Here is an 18,294-nt window from a genome sequence, read left to right on the forward strand (position 1 = left end):
CCTCTATGTTCATATGAAGGAATTCACAGCAACTGACCCTCTCCCTCTCCATCTCCATCTCCATACCTCAAATAGAGACCGGCTATAACACGAGTTTTCTTAAGAACTTAATTATGGTGTTATAGCAGAATTACCTGTGCTTCACAGGATAGGTCGACTGGTCACCATATTGAATATGCTGACCATTCTGCACGGCCTGTAGATGTTGGTGTTCATACTCCCCACAGACTGCCTTTCCATCCTTTAGTTCACTGAGCTGAAACACCTCTGCTTCTCCCTTGCTTCTCGATCCTTTTAAAGAAATGCAGGTGCATTTCCAGTGATACTACTTTTAGTAAATAAAAGGACTGAAATTTATACAGATCATATCTTATAATCTCACAACATCCTAAAACACTTTATAGTAATGGGGTTTTTAGTTACATCACCAGTTGAAATGTTCATGGTTGATAGCAATTGCACACAAATTGTTAAATACCAGTTAAATGTTCGGACAGTGTTCTGACAATGTTTCCTTCCCCGGCTCTGTGTTTTAATGTAGTTGGAATGTAGTGACCGTTTCTTTCATTCATTGGGGACCATGCATGAAGAAGTGAAAATTGGCAGGCTCTTTGACAAATGAACAAGACACTGAGCATCAAATGCAGTTTCCAGTACCAGCTTCTAACTGCATTGTCTGCTTCCAAGTCTCTTATTGTTTTTGATCAGTGTTGTGAAGCAGTGCCTGAACAACAGAATCCTGGGCACATTTGTATGGAGCAAGAAATTGGGCAAGGATAAAAGGAATGGACCATTCTGCTTTTATCTGTTTTTATTGATTCTCCACATATATCAATATGGATCTTTTCCATTATGGATCTTCTCTGGTAAAGATCGTCTCCAGTCACATTCTACATTTGAAAAATTGCTTTAACCAAACCATCCAAGTGCAATTTATCACCCATGCCTTATTCTTATTTTCCTTTCTTAGATCATAGGACATAATGTCATTTGGCGCATCGGGTCTGCTCCACCATTCAATCATGGCTGAATCCTTTTGTCCCCTGCTCAGCCCCACTCCTGTAACCTTTGATGCCGTGGTCATTCGAGAACCTATCAATCTCTGCCTTAAATACACTCAAAGACTTGGCCTCTGCAGTTGCCTGTGGTAATAAGTTCCACAAATTCACCACCCTCTGGCTAAAGAAATTTCTCCACATCTCTGTTTTAAATGGATGCCCCTCTATCCTGAGGTTGTTCTTGTCCTAGAGTCTCCCACCATGGGAAGCATCCTTTCAACATTCAAAAGGTTTCTACGACATGCTCCCCCTTCCTCTAAATTTCAGCGAGAACAGACCCAGAGCCATGAAACGTTCCTCATATGATAACTTTCATTCCTGGGATCATCCTCTGAACCCTGTCCAACGCCAGCACATCTTTTCTTAGATGAGGAGCCCAAAACTCCTCTTCCTAACTGGAGTGCCACATTTGATGCTTCATTCACCATGGATAGTAACAGTAAGATATTTAAATACCAGTAAATCTCAGGTCTGTTACCATTTGTTGTCTAAAATGGCCATTTCCAGCAGGCGTAACAGGAGCTATACTCTAGTTATCTCCACTATGGTGAAGGGAAAATCCTCATCGTGGTGTGCATTAGGGATTGCACCTAGGATCATCCTAACTCTATGCCTTAGCTATGAGGTCTAGCCTGGCTGCCTATTGTGCAGCTGGTGTTTAGGGCAACAGTGAAGGTCCTCCATCTCTGGTGATGTTCAGGGCTTCCTTCATCGTGCCAGTAGCTTCCTCTTAGTTTTCACTACTGTCAGCCACGCAAGTCCCAAGTAGAGACTCAGGAATACCGTCACACTCGAATGTAGAAGGGTTCTATATTACCGTTCCATAATGGTTTTGTGTGACCAGTCAGTTGTTAGCTCTGAGCTGAACCCCAAACATGGAGGACTGGTGGACCACTCTTAGTCTGGCCTGTATCCTTTGATCTGTTTAGCATAGGGGATCCTACCAAGAACCAAAGCACAAAGCCCTGACTCCAGCCAACATAACTCTCCAGGTCATTGAGGCATGCAAGCATTGAGGTATGGCAAGGTTGTGGTCCTCTTGGAGGTAAACTTGTGGTAGCTAAACGGAAATGAATGTAGATGGACAAGAACATGTGATGGAGAGATCAGTTATCGTCACATAGGGAGGACAATCAGTTTATCCGGTTCCCAGCAGAGCAGTCGCATTTCCCCTTGCTGTCATTCACGTGTCTATCAGGTTCCAATTCTATCATTTGATCCCAAACAATTGGTTTATGGATCATTACAGAATGTCTCTCTGGTGCTTCCCACTCCCTCCTCTCTCCCTTCCCCTTTCCCAACCATGATTCCCCTCTCCCTCCCCCCTTCCCACTCTCAGTCCAGAATAGAGACCCATATCAGAATCAGGTTTATGTTCGCTCACTAGTTTTTCTTTTTGTGCAGCAACAGTACAGTGCAATACATAAAATTACTACAGTACTGTGTAAAACTCTTGGGTCCCCTAGCTATATATAAATGGTTAGGACTTTTTGCACAGAATGTATTTGGTGCTTGAACATCTAAATCTAAACTGTGGATTAACACTAGGAATTGTTAACCTTGTGTTTTGCCATCTCACACAGACTGCTCGGTCACTGGGAGGAAGCAGCCAAGGATTTGGCAACGGCCTGTAAACTGGATTATGATGATGATGCTAGTGCTATGCTGAAAGAAGTGCAACCTCGAGTAAGTGCAGTTTATTTACATACTACTTTAATAATAAGAGAATAAGAATTTGTACTTAAAGTGAAACAAGGGGTTTACATTTTTGTCTTTTTTTTTTGTGCTCTGCGTTTGGGATGTCCCAAGCACATTGCAGCCAATGAATTTGTTAGAAATCCAGTCACTCTTGTCTGTGGGTTAGAACTATGTAAAGCAGTTAGCCAGCCCGCTACGGAGCTTAAGTAGTGGAATTGGTTTCACCAAAAGCCATCTTGTGGAAATTGAGGTTTACATTGCTGCAGACTAACTTTTACACAAAAACCGAATTCTTACCACTTGTCATATCAGTCCTTTAACTTCTTTCTTGTAACTACAGGCCTTTAAGATTTGTGAGTTCCATTTCTGACGGCTTGCACATCCCTAGTGTTCGTTGCTTTGCACTGGCTGCTGTCAAAACCCTAAGTTCTGGCATTCATTCTTAGCCTCACTGTCCCTCAGCTCCCACTTTGTACCCCTCTTTCACTGTATTCCTTAAAGCAGGGGTTCCCAACCTGTGGTCCACAGACCCCTTGCTTTACTGGATTGGTCTACGGCTCGGGTTTAGATGGGGTGGAGTTTGTTAGGTGTGTTCAGGAAGGTTTCTTGACACAATATGTAGATAAGCCTACAAGAGAAGAGGCTGTACTTGATCTGGTATTGGGAAATGAACCTGGTCAGGTGACAGGTCTCTCAGTGGGAGACCGTTTTAGAGATAGTGATCACGATTCTATCTCCTTTACCATAGTTTTGGAGAGGGATAGGAACAGACAAGTTCGGGAAATGTTTAATTGGAGTAAGGGGAAATATGAGGCTATTAGGTAGGAACTTGGAAGCATAAATTGGAAACAGATGCTCTCGGGGAAGCATACGGAAGAAATGTGGCAAATGTTCAGGGGATATTTGCATGGCGTTCTGCATAGGTATGTTCCAATGAGACAAGGAAAGGATGGTAGGGTACAGGAACCGTGGTGTACAAAGGCTGTTGTAAATCTACTCAAGAAGAAAAGAGCTTACGAAAGGTTCAAAAAACTAGGTAATGATAGCGATCTAGAAGATTATAAGGCTAGCAGGAAAGAGCTTAAGAATGAAATTAGGAGAGTCAGAAGGGGCCATGAGAAGGCCTTGGCAGACAGTTTTAAGGAAAACCCCAAGGCATTCTACAAGTATGTGAAGAGCAAGAGGATAAGACGTGAGAGAATGTATGGTTATATTAGATATATGGACAGGAAAGGAATGGAGGGTTATGGGCTAAGTGCAGGTCGGTGGGACTAGGTGAGAGTAAGAGTTCGGCACGGACTAGAAGGGCCGAGATGGCCTGTTTCCGTGCTGTAATTGTTATATGGTTATATTAGAATAGGACCAATCAAGTCTGACAGTGGAAAAGTGTGTATGGAACCGGAGGAGATAGCAGAGGTAATTAATGAGTACTTTGCTTCAGTATTCACTACGGGAAAGTTTCTTGGCGAGTGTAGGGATGACTTGCAGCAGACTGAAAAGCTTGAGCATGTAGATATTAAGGAAGAGGATGTGCTGGGGCCAGACGGGATGTTCCCCAGGCTACTGTGGAAAGTGAGGGAGGAGATTGCCGAGCCTCTGGCAATTTTCTTTTTGTTTTGCATCGTCGATGGGGACGGGAGAGGTTCCGGAGGATTGGAGAGTTGTGGATGTTGTTCCCTTATTCAAGAAAGGGAGTAGAGATAGCCCAGGAAATTATAGGCCAGTGAGTCTTACTTCAGTGGTTGGTAAGTTGTCGTGCCTTACGAGCCTGATTGAATTTCTTGGGGATGTGACTGAATACATTGATGAAGGTAGAGCTGTAGATGTAGTATATATGGATTTCAGCAAGGCATTTGATAAGGTACCCCATGCAAGGCTTTTTGAGAAAGTAAGGAGGCATGGGATCCAAGGGGACATTGCTTTATGGATCCAGAACTGGCTTGCCCACAGAAGGCAAAGAGTGGTTGTAGATAGGTCATATTCTGCATGGAGGTCAGTGACCTGTGGTGTGCCTCAGGGATCTGTTCTGGGACCTCTACCCTTCGTGATTTTTATAAATGACCTGGATGAGGAAGTGGTAGGATGGGTTAGTAAATTTGCTGATGACACAAGGTTTGGGGGTGTTGTGGATAGTGTGGAGGGTTGTCAGAGGTTACAGCGGGACCTCGATGGGATGCAAAACTGGGCTGAGAAGTGACAGATGGAGTTCAACCCAGATAAGTGTGAGGTGGTTCATTTTGGTAGATCAAATATAGCATTACTAGTAAGACCCTTGACAGTCTGGAGGATCAGAGGGATCTTGGGGCCTGAGTCCATAGGACACTTAAAGCTGCTATGCAGGTTGACTCTGTGGTTAAGAAGGCATACGGTGCATTGGCCTTCATCAACTGTGGGATCGAGTTTAAGAGCAGAGAGGTAATGTTGCAGCTATATAGGACCCTGGTCAGACCCCACTTGGAGTACTGTGCTTAATTCTGGTCACCTCACTACAGGAAGGATGTGGGAACCATAAAAAGGATGCAGAGGAGATTTACAAAGATGTTGCCTGGATTGGGGAGCATGCCTAATGAGAATAGGTTGAGTGAACTTGGCCTTTTCTCCTTGGAGCGACAGAGGATGAGAGGTGACCTGATAGAAGTGTACAAGATAATTTGAGGCATTGATCATGTGGATAGTAAGAGGTTTTTTCCCAGGGCTGAAATGGCTAGCATGAGAGGGCATAGTTTTAAGGTGCTTGGAAGTAGGTACAGAGGAGATGTCAGGGGTAAGTTTTTTTACGCAGAGAGTGGTGAGTGCGTGGAATGGGCTGCCGGCGACGGTGGTGGAGGCAGAAACAATAGAGTCTTTTAAGAGACCCTGGATAAGTGCATGGAGCTTAGAAAAATAGAGGGCTATGGGTAGGCCTAGGTAGTTCTAAGGTAAGGACATGTTCGGCCCAGCTTTGTGGGCCGAAGGGACTGTATTGTGCTGTGGGTTTTCTGTTTCTAAAAAAAAATGGGAATCCCTGCCTTAAACCTTGCCACTATTCACCCTGTACCTTTGAGACTTTTGTTTAGAGCCTGTCCTGTGAACTGTTTAGGATAAGATACAGTACTAACAATGCTATTCTAATATCTATGTTGTAATCTACAGTGTTGGGAAGCATTTGGGAACTTTTACAAAAATCCTGCTGGAAGTTGTAATCTGAGACACTGAGTTCTGTACACTTCCAGCATTTGGATGTTTTAAAATGTTGGTTATTTGCAGGATAATATAAATCTTGTTGCATTTCATAGTATGCAAGTAGAGAAAGAGGAAAAAAAAATCACAGCTAGTAATTGGGAATTTCTAATGTTTATAATCTTAAGACCATTGGGTTTCTTGTGTGTGAGTTATCATTATTTACTCTGCCTCCCATTTATCATTATTGCTCTGCCTCCTAAATGCAAACTGATCCAGAAACCACTTTTTTTAATTTCTGGGCATTCCATTTACTAGGGAGAACTGTGGTGCAGCGACCACTTAATTTAGTAACCAAGATATAAATAACTCATTGTATTCAATCTGAACTATGTTGCTTTCAGTGCAAGATTTGAGAATCACAACTGTAGCAACACAATCATTTTTAGAATGGGTAGGACAGCTGCTGCCTCAGCTCCAATGACCCAAGCTCAACCTTCACCTTGGGTGGGTTGCTCTTTATGCAGAGTTTGAACATTTGTCCTGTAGCAGCATGGGCTTTCCCTGGTTTCCTCGTCCATCCCAAGTACATGACAATTAAGCGGCAGCTATAAGGTACTCCTAGTTTATGTGGGTGGCTGGAGAGTTGGGAGAAAGAGTTTGAGTATGTGTGGCAGAGTGGATTACAGGACGATGGGTGGGGTACGTTACTGTTGAGTGAGTGATAATACACAGCAGAGACTTAATGGGCCAAATAGACATCATCTCTGAAATTGAGAAATATAGGCAGCTCCTGTGATGCATAAGTGGTATGTGCCTGACACCTGTCCACAAGCAGATTTCTTCAGAAAACAGAAATGCTTGTTTTCTATAGCTAGTGATATATTACAATAATATTACATTAGGGCTTCGATGTTCTATCATTCATTCTATGGATCTCTTGTTTTGTGGATGTCTGTGAAGAGTACAAATTTCTGGTTGTATAGTGTGTGTGTGTGTTTATTTTGTGTAAAGTGAGATTTCTGTAAATCAGGTCATTCATAACTTTGGGAGCCCGTGTATGTTAATGGGGCCCAAGAGTAGAACTTGTACATGCTACTGAGAGAGGAGTGTGCAACTGAGTTTTATTGATGTTAAATTGGATAGCTATATATACAGGAAAGGAATGGAGGGTTATGGGCTGAGTGCAGGTCGGTGGGACTAGGTGAGAGTAAGAGTTCGTCACGGACTAGAAGGGCTGAGATGGCCTGTTTCCGTGCTGTAATTGCTATATGGTTATATGTTGAGGATTATGGTATATAATATGATTTTTTTTGTCCCTATACCGCCTGCTGAAGGAGAATAAGCATTCCACATGTATATCATAGTGCCTGCCTCACCTCATGGCTCTCGTTCTGGATTTATAAACCATTGAAAATACAAACGCAAGTTGAGGTACAGTCTAGGGCTGAGTATTCTGCTTTAGGTTCTTTGGTCTTTCTCTGCCTGTCAGTTTAAAATTGAAACTCTCTGCAGTTAACCTATTGCAGATCTCCAGTGAATGTATCTGAGCACATCAAAGATTTGTATTGATTGTTGCAATATGTGTTTTAGGCTCAGAAAATAATAGATCACAGAAGAAAATATGAAAGGAAATCTGAAGAAAAGGCCATGAAGGAGCGATTAGAACGGGCAAAAAAAGCAAAAGAGGAACACGAAAAAGCACGCAAAGTAAGTGGCAAGATGTTATCTTTCCTTCCTCATGTAAAGGTGTGAATTCTAAGTGATGAAATGGTTGTGTATGTTAGATGTTCTAGGTCAAGTTATCTATTTGTATCTATTGTGAATCTGTGGGCCTTTGTTGATATACTTAACAAAAACCTCTGGATCATTTCAGTTGCTGTAATCTATGCCTTAATGTATCACCTAAACAGGTTTGTTGGTTTGTACCTTAGATACCCCTATCAACAGAACCTTTCTGTAGACATTTCCATTGAACAGTAGGTAATGTAGTGTGGTGCTTAGTAAAACTATGGCTGTAGGTATTGCTACAAATGATGCAGCAATTGTGAAGATATTATTAAATATATAAATTGACTGAAGAAAGTGATGGCAAACCGCTTCTGTGGAAAAATTTGCCAAGAACAATCATGGTCATGGGAAGACCATGATCACCCACACCATACGACACGGCACATAATGAGCAGTATTAATTGAACTGAATTACTTGGAAATTATTGCCTGACCTGCCCGTCTTGCTTTGTGAAACCCAGTTGTAGTGTGAATCAAAATTAATCTCATTTTGTGTTAATTTATCACACTTAGAGAGTGACTGAGAATGCCATGATTAAATGGTTGAGAATACTTTGATTTCACTGGCTGTTCATTATGAAATACGATTAGATCAAGAGGAATTAGGAGGACTAAATCTGTTTTGTTCTGGTGTGACTGATGCTAATCCAAAGCAAGATTTATGGCATTTAGGGATTTATAACTGTGGTGCTGGTCGATAACTGTGTGAATTGTGAAGACAATCAAGAATGGGATAAATTTGTGAATACTCGTGCTCTTTTGTACTGTAACATTTACGGGACTCTGACCTGGATATGATTTGGATGCTTTGATCACGTTTACTCAACAAAAACACTCTGAATGAAACGCCTGGACTACCAGATGACCTGTGGTACAGTTAAAGCTCCCTGTTTGTTGTCACTATGTTACCAGACTTTGTATTTTATTGAAGCTGCATTCACTTATTTTTCAGGAGGAAGAGGCTCGTCGCGCAGGAGGTTCTGGGTTTGGTGGTTTCCCAGGTTTGTTTCTCTACTTGTGCTGTCCCTCTCTAAAGTGTACTGTAAGCATCTTGCAGTAGAGATTCTTGGGCGGGGGCGGGGTGCTGGTGGAAATAGTTCTTTAAAACTTTTTAGGGTTGGCAATTCTGGCAGAGAAATATTTCACACACTTGTATTTTTATTGGTGGTGACCCCCGATACCTTGTACAGTATGTGCTAGGTAGAAACTCTTAATTTCAACCAATTGTACTCTTAGGTCTAACTTGTTTAAATGTTGATGTTTTGTATTGGTATGGATAAAAGATTGTCAAAAAACGGTGTCTGTTTAAGTGGTTGTCAAATGCAACAAGTAGTGTGTCAGGGGCTGGTGCTGGAAACTCATCTTTTTTCCAACTAATAGAAATGACTCTGGAAGCACTGAAGATATACTTGCTAAATTTGTTGATGACTCAGATGAGTAGGAATCTAAGAAGTGCATATGACATAAAGGGGTTACTAAGGGAATAAAGAGCTAACAACTGTTATATAATATGGAGGGAAATGTAAAATTGTATGTGTTGACAAGACAAAGCAGCTTGTTCATCCAAATCGTGAGTGATTGTAGATCTGAGATGGACAGAGATGTGGATGTCCTGGTCCACAACTAGCAGAGAGCTGCTATGCAGGTACAGAAAGTCATAAAGAAAAGTAATACAGATTGAGTACCCCTTACCTGAATTGCTAACAAAAGCTGCACAGCAGCATCAGGAGAATACCTGATTCAGATGTTGAACGACAACAAACGCAGCAGGCTTTCAGTGTCTGCCTACTAAGCTGTGTTTTGATTCAAAGGTTACAGTACACTCTATTTGTATTTTACTTCCTTTAGTATCAAAACAATCAGCACTGTAGACTTGTTCTGGTGTTAAATGTTCATCAGCGACTATCGTGGCAAATTCACCAATGAATTTCTGTGCTGCTTTGTGATCAGCAGCTGCTTTGTCTTTAAGATTTATTGTCATTCCATTTCTTAAATTTCTGCAATCAGCCTCTGAATATTCACAAATACCTTCAATTTTCGGTTCCTCCAGATAGATCTTTGCTTATTTCATTATCAGCATAGAGTTAAGCAGCTTATGTTCACTCCGCTGATGAATCCACTCTTTCAATACACAATCGAGATCTTCATTTCTCGCTTTATGCAGTGTTTTTCTATTTTTCATTAACTTCTGTTCATTATATATGTGATGTCGCTTCTCAGAACTGTCTGTGGTGCACAGAGACCTGCGCATCACCTGGGAACCTTCCCTGCACCCTGTGGAATTTTCCATTTGTGACGTCATGTCAGCACTCAAAAATATTTCAGAATTCAGAGGTTTTGGGATTTTGGAATTTCAGATTGGGGGGGTACTCAACCTGTAGTTTTATTGTTGATTGCTAAAGGACTTTGAAAACATAATCAGGGCAGCTGTACTTTAGGGCATTAAGAGATTGCATCTGGAATACTCTATATGATGTCGGTCTCCTTATTTAAGAAAGGACGTTAATACATCGGAGGCAGGTCAACAAAGATTTATTAGACTAATACCTGATATGGGCAACTTGTTTTATGAGGGAAAACTGGGCATCCTAGGCTTGTGTTTGCTGCAGTTGAGAAGAGTGAGAGGTGACTAAATTGTCCATTGATGTGGATGGAAAGCTGACTGACAGGAAACATAAGTGTATTTCTGAAGGACAAAATGTGATGTGTGATATGCCACAGTTTGGGTAATGGGATCTCAGCTTCTGACTTTTAACAGGAAAGATGTAGAATTAAGCACCACTGTTTAAAAATGAGTTGCCCATTTGAGACTTTTGCAGTGGTCATGCTGCTTGGTGCTCTGTTTTTACAAAAGGTGATTGAAGCAGTTTTTAAATATTCATAAGGTGAAGGTAGATGGATTTCTGGGCAAAGAGGTAGAAGTTTACTGGCCTGATGAAGGGTCTCGGCCTGAAACGTTGACTGCACCTCTTCCTACAGATGCTGCCTGGCCTGCTGCGTTCACCAGCAACTTTGATGTGTGTTGCTTGAATTTCCAGCATCTGCAGAATTCCTGTTGTTTGGAAGTTTACTGTGGTAGACGTATATATGGAGTTGACATTATGATTAGATCAGTTGTTAAATAAGCTGAGGGCTAATTCATCTGTTTTAAATGGTAACCTTTAACAAAAATTGGTACTGCCCTTGTGAGCTTGTGTCCATGTAAGACCAGACTTGCCTGATTCAAAGCTGTTGATAGCTGATCACAAAATGGGACCATCCCCCGGTTACATTTCTTTACTCTACAAAAATGGAAGCCATGGTAATGTAGGATTTTCAAGTTAATTTTCATCCTTTTTTCTTTCACCTGAAGATGCATTTGGTTGCTGGAGCAGTTGTTTCACAGACACCTTTCATTGTTCTGGACTGTGAACATTAGCTTGCTACTAGATGGTGCAGTGGTGCTAATAGAATTGCTCCCTCAGGACAACATGGGTTCAGTCCTGGCTTCTGCTACCTGTCTGCACACTTTCCCTGTCCTGTGCCTATGTGGAGTTTCTCTACTCCAACTTCTTGATTTTTTAAAAAAAATTTTAGTTCTCCAAAGATGAATGAGTTGGTTAATGAGCTATTTAAATTGATCAGAATCAGGTTTGTTATCATTGACATGTGTCTTGAAACTTGTTTTGCAGCAGCAGTACATTTTAAAATATAAAAATTACTGTCAGTTACAAAAAAAGTGCACAAAAGGAATAGCTATGTAGTATTCAAGGGTTCATGGATCATTTAGAAATCTGATGACGGAGGGGAAGAAGTTATTTCTAAAATGATGAGTGTGGGTCTTCAGGCTCCTGTACCCACCTCCCTGAAGGTCATATTGAGCAGAGGACACGTCTTGGAAGGTGGAAGTCCTTAAATGCTGGATGCTGCCACCTTGGGGCATTTTTTTTTTTTTTTTTTATTTGAACATGTCCTCGATTGGGGGGGCGAGGGAGGAGGGTTGTGCCTGTGATGGAGCTGGTTAAGCATACAACCCTCTGCAGCCTCTTTCAGTCCTTCACAATGGAGCTTCCCTCCCCTCGTTGCAGTCCACCATACACATGCAGAAATTTGCAAGAGTCTTTGGTGACGTACCAAATCTCCTCAAATTCCTAATAAGGTGTAGTCACTGGCATGCCTTCTTTGTGAATGCATCGCTATGTTGGGACCAGGATAGGTCCTCTAAGATCTTTGTGCCCAGCAGCTTGAAGCTCCTCACCCTTTCCACTGTTGGCCTCTCAATGAGGACCAGTGTGTGTTCTCCCAACTTCCTGAAGTTCACAATACATTTCTTGGTCTTGCTGACGCTGAATGCAACGATATTGTGAAACCGCTCAGCTAGCTGATCTACCTCACTAGGAATGTAGATAGTGGGTAAAAGGGTTGTGGGAGAAAAGTTAGTGGAGGATGTGGGATTTTTCTATAAATTGGTATAGACTAGATAGGCTGAAATTCCCTGTTTCTATACCATTTGAAAATGTGGGACCTGCAATTCCAGAATTCTAGCTAAGTCTGACTCTGTTCTCACCCAATGATGTGAAACCCTTTCTTCTTCTCCCATGCCCCATTGTACTGCTTTTGCCTCTGCTATCTATGCCATAGATTAGGGCAGCACAGTAGTTAGCACAGCACTTTACAGTTCCAGTGACCCCCCCACCCCGGTTCAATTCCTGCCGCTGCTTGTGAGGACTTCTCCATGTGTGGGTTTCCTCCACAGTCCAAAGACATACCGGCTGGTAGGTTAATTGGTCATTGTAAACTGTCTCGTGTTTGGGCGAGGGTTAAGTTGGGGATTGCTGGGCTGTGTGGCTCGAAGGGCCGAAAGGGATCTATTCAGTGCTGTATGTCAATAAATAACAGTTTTTAAACATCCAAACCATTAATGTACATTACAAATGGTGAGGGTCCCAGCACTGAGCCCTGTGGTGTATCTTTGGTCATGGGTTTCCAATTACAAAAAGAACCTCTCCCATTGCCCGCTGCCAACCATAACCAGCATGGGATCTCATGGCCTCCAAGCTTCTTGACTGGTTTCCCATCTAGGAAGCCCTTGTAGGCTACATTAAATGTATTTCCTTCATCAATATGTGTTGGAACTTCTCAGGAAAAATTGGTCAGACAAAATTTCTTGCTAATCAAACCATCCAGAGTGTTTGATTAATCTGTCATTCCAAATGTAGAAGATTTGGGTGATCCACTGGTCCTTGTAGCTTCATCTGTTACAACTGATTTTCTATCAATCATTGAAGGTGTATCCATACAGGACCATTGAAGTCAGTATCCTGAAATACTGCTTCAACCTCAATTTTGTTCCCTTCTGTTGCTTTCAGGTGGTTTTCCAGGGGGAATGCCTGGAATGGGGGGAATGCCTGGAATGGCAGGAATGCCTGGTCTGAATGAACTACTTTCTGATCCAGAGGTGCTTGCAGCTATGCAGGTAATGAAAGCAAACCAAACAATGCTTTAGGCAGTTTTTACAGCTACAGAAGTTGTTTATTCTTTTTAACCAAGGGTCGTGATTGTGATTGGGGGTATGGAGAGTGTAGATTTGAATCCTGTTGTGTAATGATACAGCCGTATTTCAATCAAAGAATTCATTTCCTATAAGCTTCAAATTGTTGATCTGAAAGGGGTAACAACCAAATCCATTATCTAGCTATAGGTTTCATGTATAAAGGGACACTGTCCCTTTCCTGACTCGGGAATGCATCATCAATGCTGGGTTTAAATTCTGGAACTCCGATTCCAGCTTCACTACCAAAAGTACCTCAACTAGAACGGCTGCTGTGATTCAAGGCAGCAGCTCATGACCGTCTTCTGGCATTTAGGAATGGCCAGTTTACTACTTGTGACAAACAGATCCACAACAGTGAAACTGAAGTTTGTTTCCACAGTTGTGTGGCGTAAATGTCCGGCTCAGTCTACTTCTGATTGATGTGTAGCACAACAAAATGGTTTTTATGTTTGTCTCTACTCACCTTATGAGGGTACTTGTTCCCTTTTTTTTTGCTCCCTCCCACTTAAAACCCTGCCTGAATGAAGAAGTATAGCTCGTTTGGATGCTTTGCATCTTCTCCTGTGCTTATTTTTAAGCCAAGGAGCTGCTCTTGATTGTGAAAGGAGGGTCAGTTTTCCTCCGCCTTTTACCCATCCTGCTCCCAAAGGTGGTGACTTGTGCTCCACACACAGTTCCACTGATGGATTTGGGATGTAATGTCGGGGACAGGTGAGAATTGGACTATTGCTCAATAATGTTGGTGCTGACCCTCTATCCAGTGATCCTTCTACGCTCCTAGCCAAGAATGATTAGAATTTGTGCCCACCACTGATCTCCCCGGAACTCCACTTTGCCTGAAAAGCAACAAAAAAAACTTGGAAATCTGAACTAAATTCAGAAAATGTTGGAAACACTCAACAGGTCAGGTTTCATCTAGAGAAGCAAAATGGTGCTAACATTTCAGGTCAAACACTGTTAGTTGTGGTGAGGGGTCTTTGACCTGAAACATTAGTGATGCTTCTCTCCCCATAGGCGCATCCTGACCAGTTGTGGCATTTTATCAACTTGTGTGAGATCTGTCAACTTGCCACAGACAAGAAAGCAAAGCTCAGATCTTACCCAATATAAAACTCAATGTTGCATTCTGTATTCAACCTCAGGGAACCTTAAAAGTTGACAAATTAAACCTGGTGCACGTGTTGGTATTTATAATGCATTATGAATTGCTTCTCTCCGCAGGATCCTGAGATCATGGCGGCATTCCAAGATGTGGCCCAGAACCCAGCCAACATCTCAAAATACCAGAACAACCCTAAAGTGATGAACCTCGTGGGAAAGCTTTCAACTAAGTTTGGTGCCAAACCTTGAGGGGCAGGGTGTTCTATGTAACATCCTAATTTCAGCCCTTGCACCCCACCACCTTGCACTACTTGTGTATCTATAAACCTCCTTCAGAGTAGCCCGCTATATTTTTTAGTCTTTTTCTTACAGATTGATTTTTTTTTTTGAAAATTAAAAAAGTATATGGGGAAAATGCTCTTACACAGAAAATCTCATGCTACTTATTGTCTTCAGTGGCCCAAATCCGTAAATGGGCATTTAATGTGTTACTTTTTTAGCATACCAATTATTGCTAAAAAAAATAAACATTAAAATTGCAGAACAGAAAATTTGATGCAAACTTGTTGACTGGTTTGAAAAATAACTTTCTCAGAGAATGAGTTAAACCAGTTCTGGGCCTCATGGTTCTAACCAATATTGGTATTATGTAAGCTACCTTATTCTGATGTGGCTTAAGAGCCAGGACAACAGGCATTTTTTTATTTGCATCATATTTTACATTTAAAACTTTAGGTGCCCTGTAATGCTACAGCAAGTTTGTGCTTCAGTACCTTTGATAAAAGTTTGTTACCCAGTCTGCTGCAGCAGCTAACCCAGTATAAATATGCATGTTGGGCTGGGAAGTGTACCCTTGAACTAAATAGCTTACTAGGGCTTGTACAGTAACGGTATATATCCTATTAGATAAAGTGTGCAGCAGCTTGGGAGGTGGACCGGAGGTCTGTGGGGACTCTTGTAAAACATCAGTGGCCATTTCAAAGCGCTGTCACTTCTGGGAAGTAATGGGAGGTTATCAGTGTGGCAACTGTTTATTTTTCTCCAAGAAAGATGGGTCCTACTTGAAAACAATCTGTGAATATCTGAGTGGATGTAAATATGTATGCAAAAAATGATTACTCTGACACTATACATGTTCCTTGGCCTCTTTCAGATGATTAAATTCAAGTGATTCCAATACATTGCAAATCATTTTCAATTAACATCAAACCCAATGTTAATTAGACAGACTGGTTTCTTGTACAATGCCTCATAAATCTACAGGTAAAAGGCACTATATTAACTCTTAATCGATTGTGGGTGTGGGAAACGTGGTCAGAAGGTAGATCAGGTGGACAGTGTAACGTAAGAGAAATCAGGCTCTTGGTAAGGCAAGAGGAAAAACAATGTAAGATTGATAAAGGGAATTAAATATCCTAACCTGATTTTTCACCTTACTCCAAAAAAATGTGAATGATATTGAATGCATTGTGCTACTGAAGGAGTTTAACAACACGAACAGTAATTTCTGGTGTCCATGTAAAAGTTTTAACCTCTTGTGACTAAAGTGGTGTGTCATGGCTGATTGATGGGGGAGGGGGGAAGCACTGTCCACTCCTTCACCCTCTCCTTATCAGTTACACCTGTCAAGCTGAGGTTAGGTTTGTGAAACACAATGAAGTGGCAACTACTATTATTAGTGCCTTCATCCATGATTTCTTCCCCACATGAGTGAGAAAGCAGGAAGCTGGTTCTCTTCCCACTCCCTAGAGGACCCCTTTCTTTAATAGACACAGAATCCAAACTGCAATAATTACATTGCTTTTTGAAAGAAAAGTTGTAGTGCTTTACTATCTGATAAAAGGTCACGTGTGTGTCCTGTACTGTACTTTTCAGCACTGATCTGGTGGAAAATGTACAGCAATAAATGTTCCCCTTGCTCTTGTTATATATAGTGTGTGTGGTGTGTCTATAGAGAGAGGGAGAGGCCTTCAGTGGCTAAGGTCAACCATGGATATTGCATCCCAACAGTCTAGATACCCAAACCGGGGCAGTACAATATGGAGAGCAAACTGTTGCCCATGTAGCAAGCTCCCCCTCTCCACACGTCTGATGAACCTAAAGGAATGGCAGAGACACACAGTTTGGCACCAGCAGCCTCAAGGAGTTACCAGTCAGTGTTAAACTCAATGTCGGACTGCTTTAGGGACTCCAGTTCTGGATTTTTCACTGGTGGGGGGGAGGGGTTTACTCTTGAAGCCATCCCCAAGAGTGGGTATAGCTACCAACCATGACTGACAAGTCACATCTGCCCAAAGCAACTGGTTTTAAGGCTCCAGTAACCTGCCTTTGTCCCTTCTGTCCGTAGGAACGGTTCTGCCAGGCTTTGTAGCTAAGCCACATGTGAAGGAAGGCCAGGAACTCAGTTGTCAGAGGTGCACACCATTAGGAGCATGTCCCCATTACCACCCCCCCCCCCCCCGGCTATAACAACCTTAAGCAACATTAGTTATATCTTCTGTCCCAATGGCTGTCTGCAAACACCGGTATCCACTCTCTTTCATGGGCCTAAAATGAAAACCAAATGCTGGAAATGCCCAGCAGGTCAGACAGTAAGTAGCTATGAAGAGAAAGAGAGAGAATGCAAATTATGAGACACCGATCTGGGTGAGACGGAAATGATTTAAAATGGGCAACCTTTTCACACCAAGGGTGATGAGTTGCTGGAGGAAGTGGTTGACTGGTATCGTTAACAAACTAGTGGTTGACTGGACTGATATTAGTTTAGGGGAATACTGGCAGATTGCAGGAAAATAAATCAGCAAGGATTGTGCTGGGGGCAGCCTGTAAGAGTCACCATGTTTCTGACACTAACATAGCTTGCCCACAACTACCTTACCCTAACCGTATGTCTTTGAAACTACCTGCTCGTAGGGAGAAAGTACAAACTCTTTACGGCCAGTGGTAGGAATTGAACCCCGATTGGCAATCACTAGTGCTATAAAACAATTGTGCTAACCACCATGCTACTGTAGGTCAATCAGACCAACTTGCTGAAACTTTCCAGTCAGGAAATGCGGAAAATACTCATGAGGCTAGAAGAGTTGAAACATTAACTCTGTCTCTCTTTGCAAATGCTAGTGAATGTTTCCAATCTTTTCTGTCTTCATTTCAAATTCCCAGAATATAGCATGTTCTTGATCACGGCTGGTCTCTGTCGCCAGCTGGTTCAGGAGGGAATGAAGTTACGGCAACAGGTTAGTCCATCATGCCCACTCAGCCTCTTGGTGGCCAAACAGTTCCAGGCTCTTTGCTAATTTCAAATGTAAAGTTTCTTTAAAATGCAAAAAACATAATAAAATTACCAGACCAACCTATACAGAGAAGTCAAACTATTGGGCCTCATCAAAATGATTTGTGAGTTAGACCTGGGTGGTTCTAAATAGCCTTTACTAACCCTTTCTAAGTTCTCATTTTCAGTCTTAGTATCCAACTGTACAAGCTGGCCACAGCTAATATCCACTGCAGCTGAACGTGATGTTGAGACAAAGCACAAGACTTCCTCACCAGCAAAAAAAAGGCAGGGTGTGAAAATAATGTCACAAGTTGTTGGTTACTTATCCCTGCCTTAAAGTGACTCATCTGGCTGCTTGACAATGAGCACCAAATCCGCAAGTAACTGGCCAAAGGAAAGGAACAGGTGAATTCTACTATAGCATTCAGTTTGACATTTTCACAAGACACTGAACTTTGCCCACCTGGAAGTCGCAGGCTGATATAAAACAGTGGTCATATTCCAGGTGAACCGGGACTGTTTTCTAAGGGTAACTGTAGGGTGGTAACACACCCCAGCCCAACAGCACTCTAAGTGTGCCCATAGGCAAAGAGTTAGAGAATATTACAGCATGGAAACATGCCCTTTGGCCCATCTAGCAGGTACTGTGCATTTGTTGGAGTAGAAAACTTCCAGCTGTG

The 18,294-nt window shown here is 42.1% G+C and overlaps 1 protein-coding gene across 1 annotated transcript in view; it reads left to right on the top strand.

The window, feature by feature from the left end:
• The window catches only part of st13 (ST13 Hsp70 interacting protein), a 40,923-nt gene extending 25,404 nt beyond the window's left edge, over nt 1-15,519 (top strand). Inside the window, exons 8-12 of the mRNA XM_072271734.1 lie at nt 2,642-2,744; nt 7,509-7,625; nt 8,659-8,707; nt 13,055-13,161; nt 14,461-15,519. Of these exons, the coding sequence (XP_072127835.1) occupies nt 2,642-2,744; nt 7,509-7,625; nt 8,659-8,707; nt 13,055-13,161; nt 14,461-14,589 (505 nt within the window). The 3' untranslated portion in view covers nt 14,590-15,519. The remainder of the gene's footprint in view (nt 1-2,641; nt 2,745-7,508; nt 7,626-8,658; nt 8,708-13,054; nt 13,162-14,460) is intronic.
• The last annotated feature ends 2,775 nt before the right edge of the window (nt 15,520-18,294 follow it).

The sequence above is a fragment of the Mobula birostris genome, chromosome 11 (assembly GCF_030028105.1).
Source record: "Mobula birostris isolate sMobBir1 chromosome 11, sMobBir1.hap1, whole genome shotgun sequence".
Lineage (NCBI taxonomy): Eukaryota > Metazoa > Chordata > Chondrichthyes > Myliobatiformes > Myliobatidae > Mobula > Mobula birostris.